The 13,597-nt window shown below is 46.6% G+C and overlaps 5 protein-coding genes across 5 annotated transcripts; all 5 read left to right on the forward strand.

Annotated features, from left to right (window-relative positions):
- The first annotated feature begins 131 nt into the window (after positions 1 to 131).
- Positions 132 to 4,097, forward strand: BGW36DRAFT_391310 (violaceus kinesin). The gene has a single exon (XM_046217584.1). The coding sequence runs from the start codon at positions 418 to 420 to the stop codon at positions 3,943 to 3,945; it is 3,528 nt and encodes a 1,175-aa protein (XP_046066015.1). The 5' UTR covers positions 132 to 417; the 3' UTR covers positions 3,946 to 4,097.
- A 783-nt stretch (positions 4,098 to 4,880) lies between these two features.
- BGW36DRAFT_307960 (lactam utilization protein lamb) lies at positions 4,881 to 5,814 on the forward strand (the record flags this gene model as incomplete). Its single annotated transcript, XM_046212290.1, has 3 exons — positions 4,881 to 5,017; positions 5,115 to 5,534; positions 5,601 to 5,814. The coding sequence occupies 3 exons, from the start codon at positions 4,881 to 4,883 to the stop codon at positions 5,812 to 5,814; spliced, it is 771 nt and encodes a 256-aa protein (XP_046066016.1).
- Positions 5,815 to 6,547: 733 nt separating this feature from the next.
- BGW36DRAFT_401985 (major facilitator superfamily domain-containing protein) lies at positions 6,548 to 8,250 on the forward strand (the record flags this gene model as incomplete). The annotated part of the gene is made up of 2 exons (XM_046218809.1): positions 6,548 to 7,970; positions 8,054 to 8,250. The coding sequence occupies 2 exons, from the start codon at positions 6,548 to 6,550 to the stop codon at positions 8,248 to 8,250; spliced, it is 1,620 nt and encodes a 539-aa protein (XP_046066017.1).
- A 250-nt stretch (positions 8,251 to 8,500) lies between these two features.
- On the forward strand, positions 8,501 to 9,932 carry BGW36DRAFT_391314 (Sucrase/ferredoxin-like-domain-containing protein). The gene is made up of 2 exons (XM_046217585.1): positions 8,501 to 9,076; positions 9,137 to 9,932. The coding sequence occupies exons 1-2, from the start codon at positions 8,693 to 8,695 to the stop codon at positions 9,863 to 9,865; spliced, it is 1,113 nt and encodes a 370-aa protein (XP_046066018.1). The 5' UTR covers positions 8,501 to 8,692; the 3' UTR covers positions 9,866 to 9,932.
- Positions 9,933 to 10,293: 361 nt separating this feature from the next.
- BGW36DRAFT_308745 (uncharacterized protein) lies at positions 10,294 to 13,360 on the forward strand (the record flags this gene model as incomplete). Its single annotated transcript, XM_046212355.1, has 3 exons — positions 10,294 to 10,842; positions 10,891 to 11,031; positions 11,081 to 13,360. 3 exons carry the CDS (start codon positions 10,294 to 10,296, stop codon positions 13,358 to 13,360), a joined length of 2,970 nt encoding a protein of 989 aa, XP_046066019.1.
- Between the last annotated feature and the right edge of the window lie 237 nt (positions 13,361 to 13,597).

Raw genomic sequence — 13,597 nt, forward strand, 5'->3', positions numbered from 1 at the left:
ACAGCACCAGAGTAACCATTGTCCCAGATTATTATATGATTGTAATTTGCCGTAAAATAACATGACGTCACTTGAAACTACCATACAGCCTGTTTAAGCAGTCCGTGGTTCACTGGAACCAATGCAAATCCCTCAAACCATTCCTATTAACCTATAGAAGTCTTCTTTTCCGAATTTATGGGTTGTAATTCCACCCTTAAGCTTGTGTTGATATGGATTCAGAAGCGCCATACTATTTACATGGTGTCTTAGAAAGTCTCGCGAAGATGATTGGCTTATTCTAATCTAGGATAGCCTTGCGCTCAGCCTGGTGCTCTTCTACAACATCATGCTGGCTTCATCTAACGCTACATCTTCTCAGTAAGGAATAATTCATCATCTCTGCTTCTAATTGTCTAGAAAAATTATCATGCAACAATGGCATCCCCCAAACGCTCTCACAAGGACTACTCGGTTGCGTGGGTCTGTGCCTTGCCGTTGGAAATGGCGACTGCGAAGGCCATGCTGGACGAGACTCATTCTCCTCTGCCCCAGCCACCGACCGATCACAACACGTATACTCTCGGCAGCCTGAATGGCCATGCGATGGTGATGGCCTGCCTCCCATACGGCGTGTACGGCACGACTGCTGCAGCCACTGTACTGGCGGAGATGCGAGCAACGTTTCCATGTCTTCAATTTGGGTTGATGGTCGGTATCGGAGGTGGGGTACCCAGCAAGCATGCCGATATTCGACTTGGCGATGTGGTGGTAAGCAAACCGTCTGATATCTTTGGTGGTGTGATACAGTACGACTACGGCAAGACCATTCATGGCGGACGGATTGTGCGGACTGGGTCGCTTAACAAACCACACCCGATCTTATTAACTGCTATAGCGCAGGTTGAGAGCAACCGTATATTGGGAAAGAAAACAATAACAAGCATTGTACATGACGTATTGAATACTGATAAGGAAATTCAAAACAGATTTCGTCAACCCGAGAATGACTGGCTTTTTCTTGCAACATATTGCCATGAAGGCAGCGACTCCGAATGTGAAGCATGCGATCGGAATCAGTTAATACTGCGTGCAGCCAGAGCTATTGACGGTCCTGACATTCATTACGGTTTGATTGCATCCGGAAATCAAGTTATGAAGGATGGGCAGACACGAGATCGGATTGCAGCAATGGAAGGGATCCTTTGCTTTGAGATGGAGGCCGCAGGGCTGATGGATCAGCTTCCCTGCCTGGTCATCCGAGGGATTTGTGATTACTGCGATTCTCATAAAAACAAGCAATGGCAAGGCTATGCCGCTTTAACGGCTGCGGCATATGCTCGAAATCTTTTATCTGTTATTCCCATCAATGCGTCGAATGGTGATGTGGAAGCTAGGAAACGACTTTGGATGGTTCCATTTCCACGGAATCCTCGTTTTGTGGGCCGTCACGATGAGATCACTAGACTACAGAATCTCATTTCGATGTCTAGTGGACCCATGAAAATCGCTCTTACGGGATTAGGAGGCGCAGGCAAAACTCAGATTGCATTAGAGCTTGCATACCGAATGAGACATCGAGACCACCAGTGTTCAGTCTTTTGGATCTCGTCAGTGAGCCCAGAGAGCGTGGAACAGGCATATATAAGGATTGCTCAACACCTCAGGCTGCGAGATGTCGGCCAAGCAGATGTCAAAGTGCGAGTGAAGTCATATTTAAGCCATGAGACAGCGGGGCGGTGGCTTCTTATCTGTGATAATGCAGACGACATGGAAATGTGGGTCTCCCGAAATCGTATTACCCCATCTCTGAACGAATATCTTCCACAAAGTGACCATGGCTGCCTTCTCTTTACCACGCGAAATCGAAAGCTAGCCCAGAGATTAGCACCATCCCATATTATCTCTCTCCCTGAGATCGATGAACCAACCGCCAAGGAACTTCTTAAGAAATCACTGTTTCGATCAGATCTTCTTAATGAACCCACTATAACTACCACTCTTCTTCAGCAGCTAACATTTCTTCCGCTGGCCATCACGCAGGCAGCAGCATATATCAACGCCAATGACATTGGAATTGCTGACTACGTGGGAATCCTTCAGGAACAAGAGCATGATATCATTGAGCTCTTAAGCGAAGACTTTGAAGATGAAGGACGCTATGTGGAAACTCAAAATCCAGTCGCTACCACGTGGTTAGTCTCTTTTAACCAGATCCAGCGCTTAAACTCGCTAGCAGCAGAGTATCTATCATTCATGGCTTGCATCGATCCACGTAATATTCCACTATCGCTTCTTCCTCAAGCAGCATCTCAAAAAAAGAAAATTGATGCACTTGGTCTTCTGAAAGCATATAACTTTACGACTATGCACAAAGACGGCTTGCTAAGTCTTCACCAGCTGGTCCATCTCGCCACTCGCAATTGGATGAGACAAAATAATCTACTTTATCCTTCCGCATGCAAAACAGCAGATCGCTTTAAAGAGGTTTTCCCTGATAATAATCATAAAAATCGATCTTTATGGCGTGAATATCTTCCCCACGCTCTATTTCTTATAGGGAAACATAGTTTCAATGATGATAAGAGTTGTTACGTGCACTTACTAGAAAGGATTGGAGGCTGTCTTGATAGTGATGGGAGATATAACGAAGCTGAGATCTTCTTTCGTGATGCGTTGCACGTCCAGCAAAAAAGGTATGACAGAAACCATCCCAACACGCTGAGCAGCATAGGCAACCTGGCCTCGATATACCAGAAGCAAGGCCGATGGAATGAGGCCGAGGAGTTGGAGGTGCAAGTATTAAAGACATGTAAGACAGTGCTGGGCATAGAACATCCCGACACATTGAGTAGCATGGGCAATCTGGCCACAATATACTATCAGCAAGGTCGATGGGAGGAGGCCGAGGAGTTGCAGATGCAAGCATTGGAAAGGAAAAAGACAGTGCTAGGCACAGAACATCCCAACACGCTGAGCAGTATGGGTAATCTGGCCTCGATATACCGGAAGCAAGGCCGATGGAAGGAGGCCGAGGAGTTGGGGATGCAAGTCTTAAAGACAAGAAAGATAGCGTTGGGAATAGAACATCCCGACACACTGAGCAGCATGAGCAACCTGGCCTCGATATACCGGAAGCAAGGCCGATGGAAGGAAGCTGAGAAGTTGGAGGTGCAAGTATTAATGACGTGTGAGACAGTGCTAGGCATAGAACATCCCGACACACTGAGCAGCATGGGCAACCTGGCCTCGATATACTACAGGCAAGGTCAATGGAAGGTGGCCGAGGAGCTATACATGCAAGAATTGGAGACGAGCAAGACAGTGTTAGGCATAGACCATCCCAACACACTGACCAGCATGGGAAACCTGGCTACAATATACTATCAGCAAGGCCGATGGGAGGAGGCCGAGGAGTTGCAGATGCAAGCACTGGAAACGAAAAAGACAGTGCTAGGCACAGAGCATCCCGACACACTGAGCAGCATCTCTAACCTGGCCTCAATATACAGAATGCAAGGCCAATGGAAGGCGGCCGAGGAGCTATACATGCAAGTGTTGGAGATGAGAAAGACAGTGCTAGGCACGGAACATCCCAAGACACTGAACAGCATGGCTAATTTGGCCTTGACTTGGAAGGATTTAGGCAAGCGTCAAGATGCTGCTGCTTTAATGAAATCTTGTGTCCAATTACGCATGAAGCGCTTGGGGCCTAACCATCCAGACACCATCTCGTCAAAAATAATTCTCAGCAAGTGGCAAGCAGTTGATACCACTTTATCCAACAGCTCTTCAGAAATCGTTAGTCGGCTAGAAAGTCAAAGTCCTCTAATAAGTATTCAGACAGAAGCACGATCGCCAAGTCAATCCAATAATCCAGTTGCTAGCAGCAACCCGCTGCTAAGATCAATACTTATCAGACGTAGGAAAGGCGGAATTTTTACAAGAATTCTCGGCAAAATGTGATGGTACATTACTAGGTAGTAACTTCAGCAGATAACGGAGTGGCATCCTCGGGGCAATTGACAACATTTCCTTCAACATAGCTGATCAACACTATTACTGTATATACAAATGAGGTGTTTCCAGAAGACGATAACTAAGATCCTTAATCATCATAGGTATATGACTCCGTGGACATCTCATTTTATTGGAAGAGCGGTCACGCTTCTATACAGACGTAAGTTGGAGTGATGTCTTGTGATTGTACTTGGATGGCACTTGGCGGCAGCTCCCGCTACCTGGGAGGTGGTGGTTTTGTTACTTACAATTTTATCAAAGGTAAGCTCTCGTCTGAGTAGTAATGCTTTATCACTAAAGGATGATCTATGTGATTTTCTGGGAGTATCTTCCAACGGACAGCCGGCCTACGTGGTGTACTAGAAGAGGCTTGTATTACGAATACAGATAATCAAATACGCTTAGTTATGAAATATACCGTGCCACATTCTTACTGAACCTGAGGCAGGGGGCTTCGGAATAACCTAACATGGTTTAGTGTCCCTTGGCGACAGGGGTTGGGAAACAATGGAAGACTGTAAAAGCGTGCACCGTAATTGCAACCAAGAGTGTAGATAAGCCGAAATCTTAAGAAGAAGAGCCCCACTATACCTGTGTAACAGGGTGGATATGGCATCTGTTTCGGATCGGAAGACTTACCCAGCAGCCGGTTGCAGCTTGCATAGAGCCGACTTGCATCCACTGCCTCGGAGAAGCTCTATTATTGGAAGTGGTAGTGAGTGGGTTTCTGTTATCCGGATCAGTATCTCAATTATAACTAGACCTGTACTCCGTCAGCTAGGAGGTTATTGGGGATCTTGAACACTCTTTCCTCCACATTTCTCCCACACGTATGAGAACTTTACATATTTGTTAGGGTCATTACGGCGCGTGAGGACAAGATGGAAGGCCCGATCAAACACAAGGCCCTAATAAATGTTGATATGGGTGAAGGATACGGGAATTGGAGCATTGGTCCTGACGCAGATTTGCTTCCTCTAGTCGACCACGCAAATATTGCCTGCGGTTTTCATGCGTCGTGAGTAGCGTCTTTTACCCTGCTTGTCGTATATCTTTCGTCATTTCGCATCTTTAATTCCCTATACACTGATTGTAACCCAATTCGGTCGTTCTAGAGATCCTCTGATTATGATGGAGACTGTCCAAAATTGCATCAAGCATGGAGTCAAAATTGGTGCACACCCTGGCTTCCCAGACCTGCAGGGTTTTGGAAGGCGAGAGATGAAACTCACTCCAGACGAGCTCACCGCTATGATCGTTTACCAAGTTGGCGCATTGAAGGGGTTCTTGGACCGCGAGGGCGCACCGTTGCATCACGTCAAACCCCATGGCATGCTCTATGGGATGTGCTGCAAGGATTATGAAACGGCCAAGGCAGTGTTTCTTGGGATTCCAAAGGGTGTGCCCATATTTGGCCTGGCGGGTACCTGCATGGAGCTGGCTGCGAGGGACCTGGGGATTGAATTCATTGCAGAGTTTTATGCCGATGTCAAGTACAATGCAGACTCAAGCTTGGTGATAGAACGGAAGAAACGGTTCGTTCTATTTTTCCTTCCGATCGATTTATTCTCTGTTTTGCTTACATTATCTATATCATTTAGTCCCTGGAATACTGATGAAGTCTACGCTCGAGTCACCCAACAGCTCCAGACAAGCACTGCCCCTGCAGTCGATGGGTCAACTTGTACCATTCCGGTAAAAAACCACCCAGTTTCGATTTGTTGTCACTCAGATGTCCCAGGTTGCGTGGAAGTCGTCAAGGCTACTCGAGCGGCCGTAGATGCTTTTAATAAGTCTTACTTTCCTGGTGCATAGCTCTGATTTATTTTTATCATTAAAAGTAAAATCCGTGATCAATGATCTATTTTATTGCAAGTTTTAATTCTTTGGGGGCATTTGATGACCTTTCCACGCATGTTTACTACATACCAATATGGGTATTGTTTACAGGGAAGTAATGTAGTCATAGATTGTCAGCTTTAACGTTTTTTGTACAGACCATATTGATTCGTGGTTTCTAGATAGATACTTGGGCTTTAACTACATGTACATACAACTTGACGGATTTTTAATCTGCTTTGAGCTGTTCGGCAGCAACCCCCATATTGCCGAGGCCAGAAGCATAGACAGTCGAATGAGATGTGCGATATTGTATACCAACCAACGAATTTTACATAAAAAGAATTCCCCTCTTATCATTAGGTTTGGCAATTCTTTGTTGATTTCCGGTATATCGCCAGCCGTGTGTGTGGATCCGTGGATATCCGAACGTCCACTCGGATGGCTGCTTCGAGCTCCAGAATTGAGCTCGGCCAAAGCTTCTTTCGATGCTCTTATCTTTACTCCCAAGTGTATTTGGATGTGTATATTGTGGCACGGATCTCATAATGCGTAATGAGAGTCCGATGTATGGACAAAATGCGTGTTGATATAAGGCCTAGATACTCCTCAGGTAGTGAGATGCCGCCTACGTGGTTCCCTCGTGTTGCCCTGCATTCATTCTTCTCTAGTTTTTCTGGCTCTTTTCTTTTTGGAGGCTTATAGCATCATGAAAGAGGATCTCCCTATCCCTGGAACGGTCCAGCAAGTGGACGTCAACCACAGCCTGCACTTGCGCCATGGCACCGGCCAGGACGATATCGTTTTGATTCCTCAACCCAGTCAACATCCCGACGATCCCCTGAATTGGTCCTACAGGCGCAAGATGCTAAATAGTTGTTGTCAGATGGCATGGTGCTTTTTTGCAGCTGCTCTCATTAGTGGTCTCTCCCCAGCCTATCTATTGATCTCCGAAGACACTGGAATTTCTGTAGCTGATCTCAGTACTGGCAATGGTATTATGTACTTATTCATGGGCTGGGGCACCCTACTGACCCAAAACTTGGCACAAAACTGGGGTCGGCGTCCTGTGCTTGTCGTCGGCATGTTAGGTGCTTCACTAATGACAATCTGGTCCACGTATGTCAAGAGTGTTGGTGAATGGTACGCCAACCGCGTGCTGATTGGTCTCTTCATCTCCCCACAAGAGGCCTTGATTGAGCTCTGCATCGCTGATGTCCATTTCACCCACAACCGTGGGTTGCATATGGGCATTTATAACTGGACATTGTGGTGTGGTGCTTTCCTGGCTCCCATTGCAGGTGGCTTCGTTGCTGACAGCATGGGCTGGCGATGGATTCAGTATCTTCTAGCTATTATCTGTCTCTGTATCACCCTCGGCATTTTCCTCGGTTTTGAAGACACCATGTTCTTCCGCAAATTTGACCGCAACCAGGAAACAGTTATTCCCACAGAATTTCTCCCAGCCCTGTCCGCCGAAGCCGAAAAGGGCCCATCCAGTCAAATAGACAGCTCAAACCCCCCCATCTCCTCGGAATCAGGAGAAATATTTCCTGTCAAAACATATCTGCAGAAGCTTAAGATGTGGGGACTCCATAACCCCAAACAACCCTATACCTTCTGGCAGTCGATCTATCTCTCCTTTCGATTGCTTCTCTTCCCCACACAGATCTTCTCCGGGTTGCTTGTTGGCAGTATTTTGGCTTGGTATAACGTGTTGGGAGGCTCTCTCGCCGAGGTTCTTGGAGGCGCGCCTTACAACTTCACAGCCGACCAGATCGGCCTAACATATTTCGCAAGTGTTATTGGTGTATCCGTTGGGTGCTACTGCAGTGGCTGGCTAAGTGATATCCTCGCCATCAGACTCGCCCGAAGACGACAAGGCATCAAAGAACCCGAGGATCGCCTGTGGATGGCAATTATTGCGATCATCGCCCACCCGCTGGGGTGTATTCTTTACGGTGTAGGTGCCAGTCATCACATCCCTTGGATTGGTGTTGTTATTGGCATCGCCTTCATGTGTCTTACCCTGCCCATGGGTTCGGGCCTAGCCATCACGTACATTATCGACTGTCAGAAGGAGCTGGCTGCTGAATCTATCGTAACCATCATTTTGATTCGTAACACTATTGGTAAGTTGTTTTTCTCATCTCCGAAAATAAGTTCCTTCCGTACCTTCTTTCGTTTTTTTTTCTCTGATATTTCGACGTCTTAGGATTTGCTTTCGCTTACGCTGTAAATCCCATGATTTCTAACATGGGTCTACAAAACACTTTTATTCTGATTGCGGTGCTCGGCATTGTTTTCTGGTCTGCCTGTTTCCTGTGGATTGGGGTTGGAAAGTCTGCCCGAAAATCTATTGCAAAGTCATACTGGACGATTGTCGAGAAGCATGGCTTGACAGCTCACTGAGCTGTTCAAAAAACTGTTGCTAAATTCTTGGAAATGGCCAGGCGTCTAAATTAATTTTTTTTTGGCTAGATTTGAATCACCCATAATTAGTTTTTGGAAGAAATTGTGCGACGTTAATTGATCTTACGCTCTTTATGAATTTGTTTCCATACGTGAGGTATGATTAAAACAATCCTTTGTAGGATATTTCTCATACGTTGATGACTTCAACCTTATCAATAAAGCCGACAACTATCGTATCTCCGACGCGAACTCCGACAACATCGACTATTTCCGACCGCACAACTTCTACTACAATCTTTTTCTTACTCGTCTTAATAATTCGTTTTTTAAATTTTTACTATCGATTTTTGCATGTAGCAGAATCTTATTTGACGATGCAATTCAAAGAAGACATGCCATCGACGTGATAATCCGATATTCCGTTCCTCACACCCGAGCCATGATCTACTACTTACGTTGGCCAGCTCGGCACAGTTGGAACACAGGCGTTGTACTCAGCAAAAATAGCTCTCGCACAGCAATAACAGGATCGAAAATACTATATAGACCTTTTGCATCTTCATCCTTTCCCCTTCCGACCACCCCAACATGTCCCGAACCCACCTGCGAATGCGCGCCGACCCCTCCCATGCCGCGATGGCTACCTATCGATCATCGACGACAACTAAACGCCACCATGGCTCCATATACGCAGCAGATATTAATATCGACGGCTCAAACAGACTGGTCCAGTCGTATCGAAGATGACGGTGTTGGAGAGAATTGGGGGTCTTTAATTCGAGGACTGAAGGGTCTGTTTGGCCGAGGGGGGAAATATGCCGATGTTTGTGTCTTTCCAATCTAATTTACCGGGCTGGTTATATTAACATTGCTATGATATCAGCCTTATAATAATCTGTCCATAACGACCTCTTCCTTTGCCCCTTCGCCGCTCGCTTCGTCAGGATTCGCGTCTGCCTTTCTCTTTCCTGCTTTTAAATACGTGCCTAGGATTCCGGTCGCTGCATTACAAGCTGCTAATAATGAGACTCCCGATCTTGAAACATTCGCACGCGCGTTTCTGCTCCCGCATAAACTCCATTCTGCACACGCTAGCATCCCCGATGCTCAAAGAAGCACCATGACTCGTTCGCCGGAGCTATCATCACACTTCCCCGAGGTCCTCGAAATCAAACAATCACCAACAATATTAATCTGCGGACATGGTGGGCGAGATATGCGTTGTGGGGTTATGCGGCCCGTTTTACAAGCAGAGTTTGAGCGTGTCTTGCGAAGAAAAGGATTCACTACGAACGGCGACGAAGACGGTCAGAAATCCGTGGTGGATGGACCAACGCACGCCAATCTTGCTGCCATCAGTCATATCGGCGGACACAAATATGCAGGGAATGTGATAATCTATATCCCTCCTGGATTTATGACCACGGCCGCCTCATCGAAGTCCACTGTAGAGGTTATTCCGAGTCCGCTGGCTGGTACAGGAATATGGTACGGCCGTGTTGAGCCGAAGCATGTCGAGGGTATTGTAGAAGAGACCATCTTCAAGGGTAACGTGGTGGAAGATCATTTTCGTGGTGGCATTGGCATGGACGGGGAAATTTATAGACTGTAGTATACAAGCCCACAGCTCCGATAGATTGTATCATATTTAAATGGATATCCCTCTCGCTACTCGACAACACGAAAGAAGCATTTTTCACGTCAAATCGCATCGAATAGTATTGGTGAATCGGCGATATCACAGTAATCGTATATCCTCGACGCTAACCATTTCGGGCCGGAAGTCAAAACTCGCCGCAGCTCCGTAAACTCTCGCATTGAACGTCGGCAAGTAATTGTCCTCATTCTGGCTCCACACTTGATCATATTTCTTGCATTTCTTCAAAAATATATCCTTTCTTAGTTCACATGTATTTTCTACTTTAATTCGGAGCTGTTGCCTTTCAATCTGGGCGACCTGCGTTGGACGGCGTGATGCTCATACCTCAAATTTGCGCGTCGTAATCGCATTGGAACAGCAAGGCTGACTTGCTCTACACCATGGCACGAATATATTTGGCCCGCAATGATATTATAACCTGCTCATTGATTAGACGAACCACCAGCAGAACCATAACCGCAACATATCCTATATGCATTCACCGTCTCACATCCTCTATCAAGACTTCAAATCTCAGATTCGCATCGACGATATCCACACCACCACTGCTCGACCTTCGAGCCATTGATCAAAAATGGCAGGCAAGATGGCTAGAAGCCGAGTCGCGAAAGGAAAACGAAAAGTGCTCAGGAGTCGGAGCGAGGGATAACCAACGACCGAAATCATATATTCTTTCCATGTTTCCGTACCCGTCGGGAACTTTACATATGGGTCACCTGCGAGTATATACTATATCGGATGTGCTATCTCGGTTTTATCGCATGCGGGGACATGATGTCTTACACCCAATTGGTTGGGATGCTTTCGGGTTACCAGCGGAGAATGCTGCTATTGAACGAGGGATAGAACCAGCGGAGTGGACGGCGGCTAATATAGAACGCATGAGGACACAACTTAGGAGTATAGGGGCAGGTTTCGACTGGGATAGAGTATGTATTCTCCTTAATATGATGGTTGAGTGTCTCTAATCGGCCTAGGAATTGATGACATGCTCGCCAGAATTCTACAAGCATACACAGCGCATATTCTTGATGCTTTATGAGAAGGGGTTGGCATATCAGGCAGAAGCGTTGGTCAACTATGATCCTGTAGATAAAACGGTTTTGGCAAACGAACAGGTGTGTTGTGGAAGAGACTTGATATTTCAGTATTACTAATATTGTCTAGGTTGATGCTAATGGATTTTCTTGGAGATCTGGTGCCAAGGTCGAACAGCTTAATCTAAAGCAATGGTTCTTTCGAATAACAGATTTCAAGGAAGCTTTGCTAAAAGACCTTGACTCTCTGTCAGAAGGTTGGCCAGAACGCGTCTTGTCCATGCAAAAGCACTGGCTGGGGAAGTCTTCAGGCGCGAAAATCACATTTGGAGTGACAGCTGGCGGCCAGAAGCAGGACATTCAGGTCTTCACAACACGGCCTGATACTCTCTACGGAGTCGAGTATATTGCATTATCTCTAGACCACCCTCTTGTGCAAGAAGCAGCAAAGTCGGAGCCTAGTCTTCGAAAATTTCTCAACGAAGCTGTTTCTTTTCCGTCGGATTCCAAGGCAGGATATCGCCTGAATGGTGTATATGCTTCTCATCCGCTGCACATAATAGATAAAGAGAGTCCTCATGTATCTAGAAAGCTACCTGTCTTTGTGGCTTCTTACGTTCTGAGTGGCTACGGAGAAGGCGCCGTCATGGGAGTTCCGGCCCATGATACGAGAGACCTGGCTTTTTTCAAGGAAAACATGCAACCAGAATTTATTTCAATGGTTATTCAACCAGATTCAACAATCCAGGACGAGTCATCGAGCATGATTCCAGCACACGACGCAAAAGCATACACACAGGAAGGCTATTTGACAGCGAGATGTTGGAAATACCAGGGGCTTACCTCCAAGGAGGCAGCAAAACAGATCGTCCTTGATCTACAACAAATAGGCCGTGGAGAAGCCACAGAGACATGGCGACTCCGGGACTGGCTGATTAGCCGACAACGATACTGGGGCGCACCAATCCCCATCATCCATTGTGACAGTTGCGGTCCGGTGGCAGTCCCAATGGAACAGCTGCCTGTTAAATTGCCAAAGATAGAAGGCGACTGGCTCAAGGGGAAAAAAGGGAATCCGCTCGAGTCTGCGCATGAGTGGCTAAATACCGAGTGTCCCAGTTGCGGGGGGCCTGCAAAGCGTGACACCGACACCATGGACACTTTCGTAGACTCCTCCTGGTACTATCTGCGATATCTCGATCCGAAAAATGAAAACAAGCCATTCTCGCCTTCTGTCGCTCGGCCGGTCGACATTTATATCGGAGGTGTCGAACATGCCATTCTTCATCTCCTTTACGCCCGATTTATCTACAAATTCCTCTCTCAATCCGAATTATTTCCTGAAGTTGCCCAGTCTAGCTCTACCTCTTCACCAGCAGAACCTTTCCGGACTTTATTATCCCAAGGAATGGTCCATGGAAAAACCTACTCTGAACCATCCACAGGCCGCTTCTTACTCCCCTCCGAGCTGGACTTTACAAACAAAGATAAACCGCTTATCAAGGGGACCCAGGTCACCCCCACCATCTCATTTGAGAAAATGTCGAAAAGCAAACACAACGGCGTTGACCCGACGACCTGTGTCAACAAATACGGGGCAGATACCACGCGTGCACATGTTCTCTTCTCCGCGCCAGCTGGGGAAGTCCTAGAATGGGATGAAACCAAGATCATAGGCATCGAGAGATGGTTTGGGCGACTATGGAAACTGCTCACTGACGCACAAGAAATACTTTCTCACACGGAGGCTGTGCAGTTCTCAAACGATGCTGTAATGCAAAACGCACATGCTTTTGAACTACCGAATCTGATTAATCTGCCGGACGCCGATGCTGATGCGGTATTGGCTACCCATCAAACCATCGTGTCCGTGTCCGACTGCCTAGAAAATAATCCATACGGATTGAACACGGTGATATCAGATCTGACGAAACTGACAAACACGCTTTCGTCCTCAACGCCTAAAGACCCGATAATTCTATACACATGTCTATCTGCTCTCCTCCGTCTGCTTTCTCCCGTCGCTCCAGCATTTACCTCGGAGGCGTGGGAGCTTCTCCACTCTAATAGCGCATCATCACCGTCTCCTGATAATAAGAATGATATAACCTTCACAATCGCCACTGCGTCATGGCCAACACCTCTCCTCAGCAACACCCAAGCACAGGCTCTGTCCTTACGGGGCGGCCAGACTGTCGCCGTCCAAATCAACGGTAAACTGCGCTTCAACGTGACAATCCCCCACTTTATGTCTTCGACGAGCTCGGCGACAGATAATCAGAAATGGATTGTGGACCGAATTCTAGAGACGGAGGAAGGGAACACCTGGTTGCGAGTGAAGAATGACTGGGAGAAGAGGAAGAGGATTGTTATTGTCAAGGACGGGAGGCTTGTGAATATTGTCTTCTGATAGACACGTACCCATATGCTTAGCATGGGGAAACTAGCTGTACGTATTTTCTAGATCAGAAGGAGGTGTATATGTATGTATGTATGTATGTATGTATGTTGTAAGATAGTTAGAAAACTCTTTCTCAAAGTAAAATTTGAAACAGAAGCTGATTGGTCAAATATGTAAGCTGATACTCCACGATTCATACATGTATGCGTATACAAGTGCAGTTTCGAGAAATGAAATGTTGAAAAT

This window comes from Talaromyces proteolyticus (assembly GCF_021365285.1).
Source record: "Talaromyces proteolyticus strain PMI_201 chromosome Unknown BGW36scaffold_15, whole genome shotgun sequence".
Classification (NCBI taxonomy): Eukaryota; Fungi; Ascomycota; class Eurotiomycetes; order Eurotiales; family Trichocomaceae; genus Talaromyces; species Talaromyces proteolyticus.

Excerpts from the sequence above, each read along its gene's own strand:
- BGW36DRAFT_391310 (XM_046217584.1), top strand. The coding sequence starts at position 418 with ATGGCATCCCCCAAACGCTCTCACAAGGACTACTCGGTTGCGTGGGTC.
- BGW36DRAFT_391314 (XM_046217585.1), top strand. The coding sequence starts at position 8,693 with ATGATCTACTACTTACGTTGGCCAGCTCGGCACAGTTGGAACACAGGC. Across the intron at positions 9,077-9,136 it reads GAGGGGGGAAATATGCCGAT|CCTTATAATAATCTGTCCAT; the intron begins GTTTGTGTCTTT and ends CTATGATATCAG.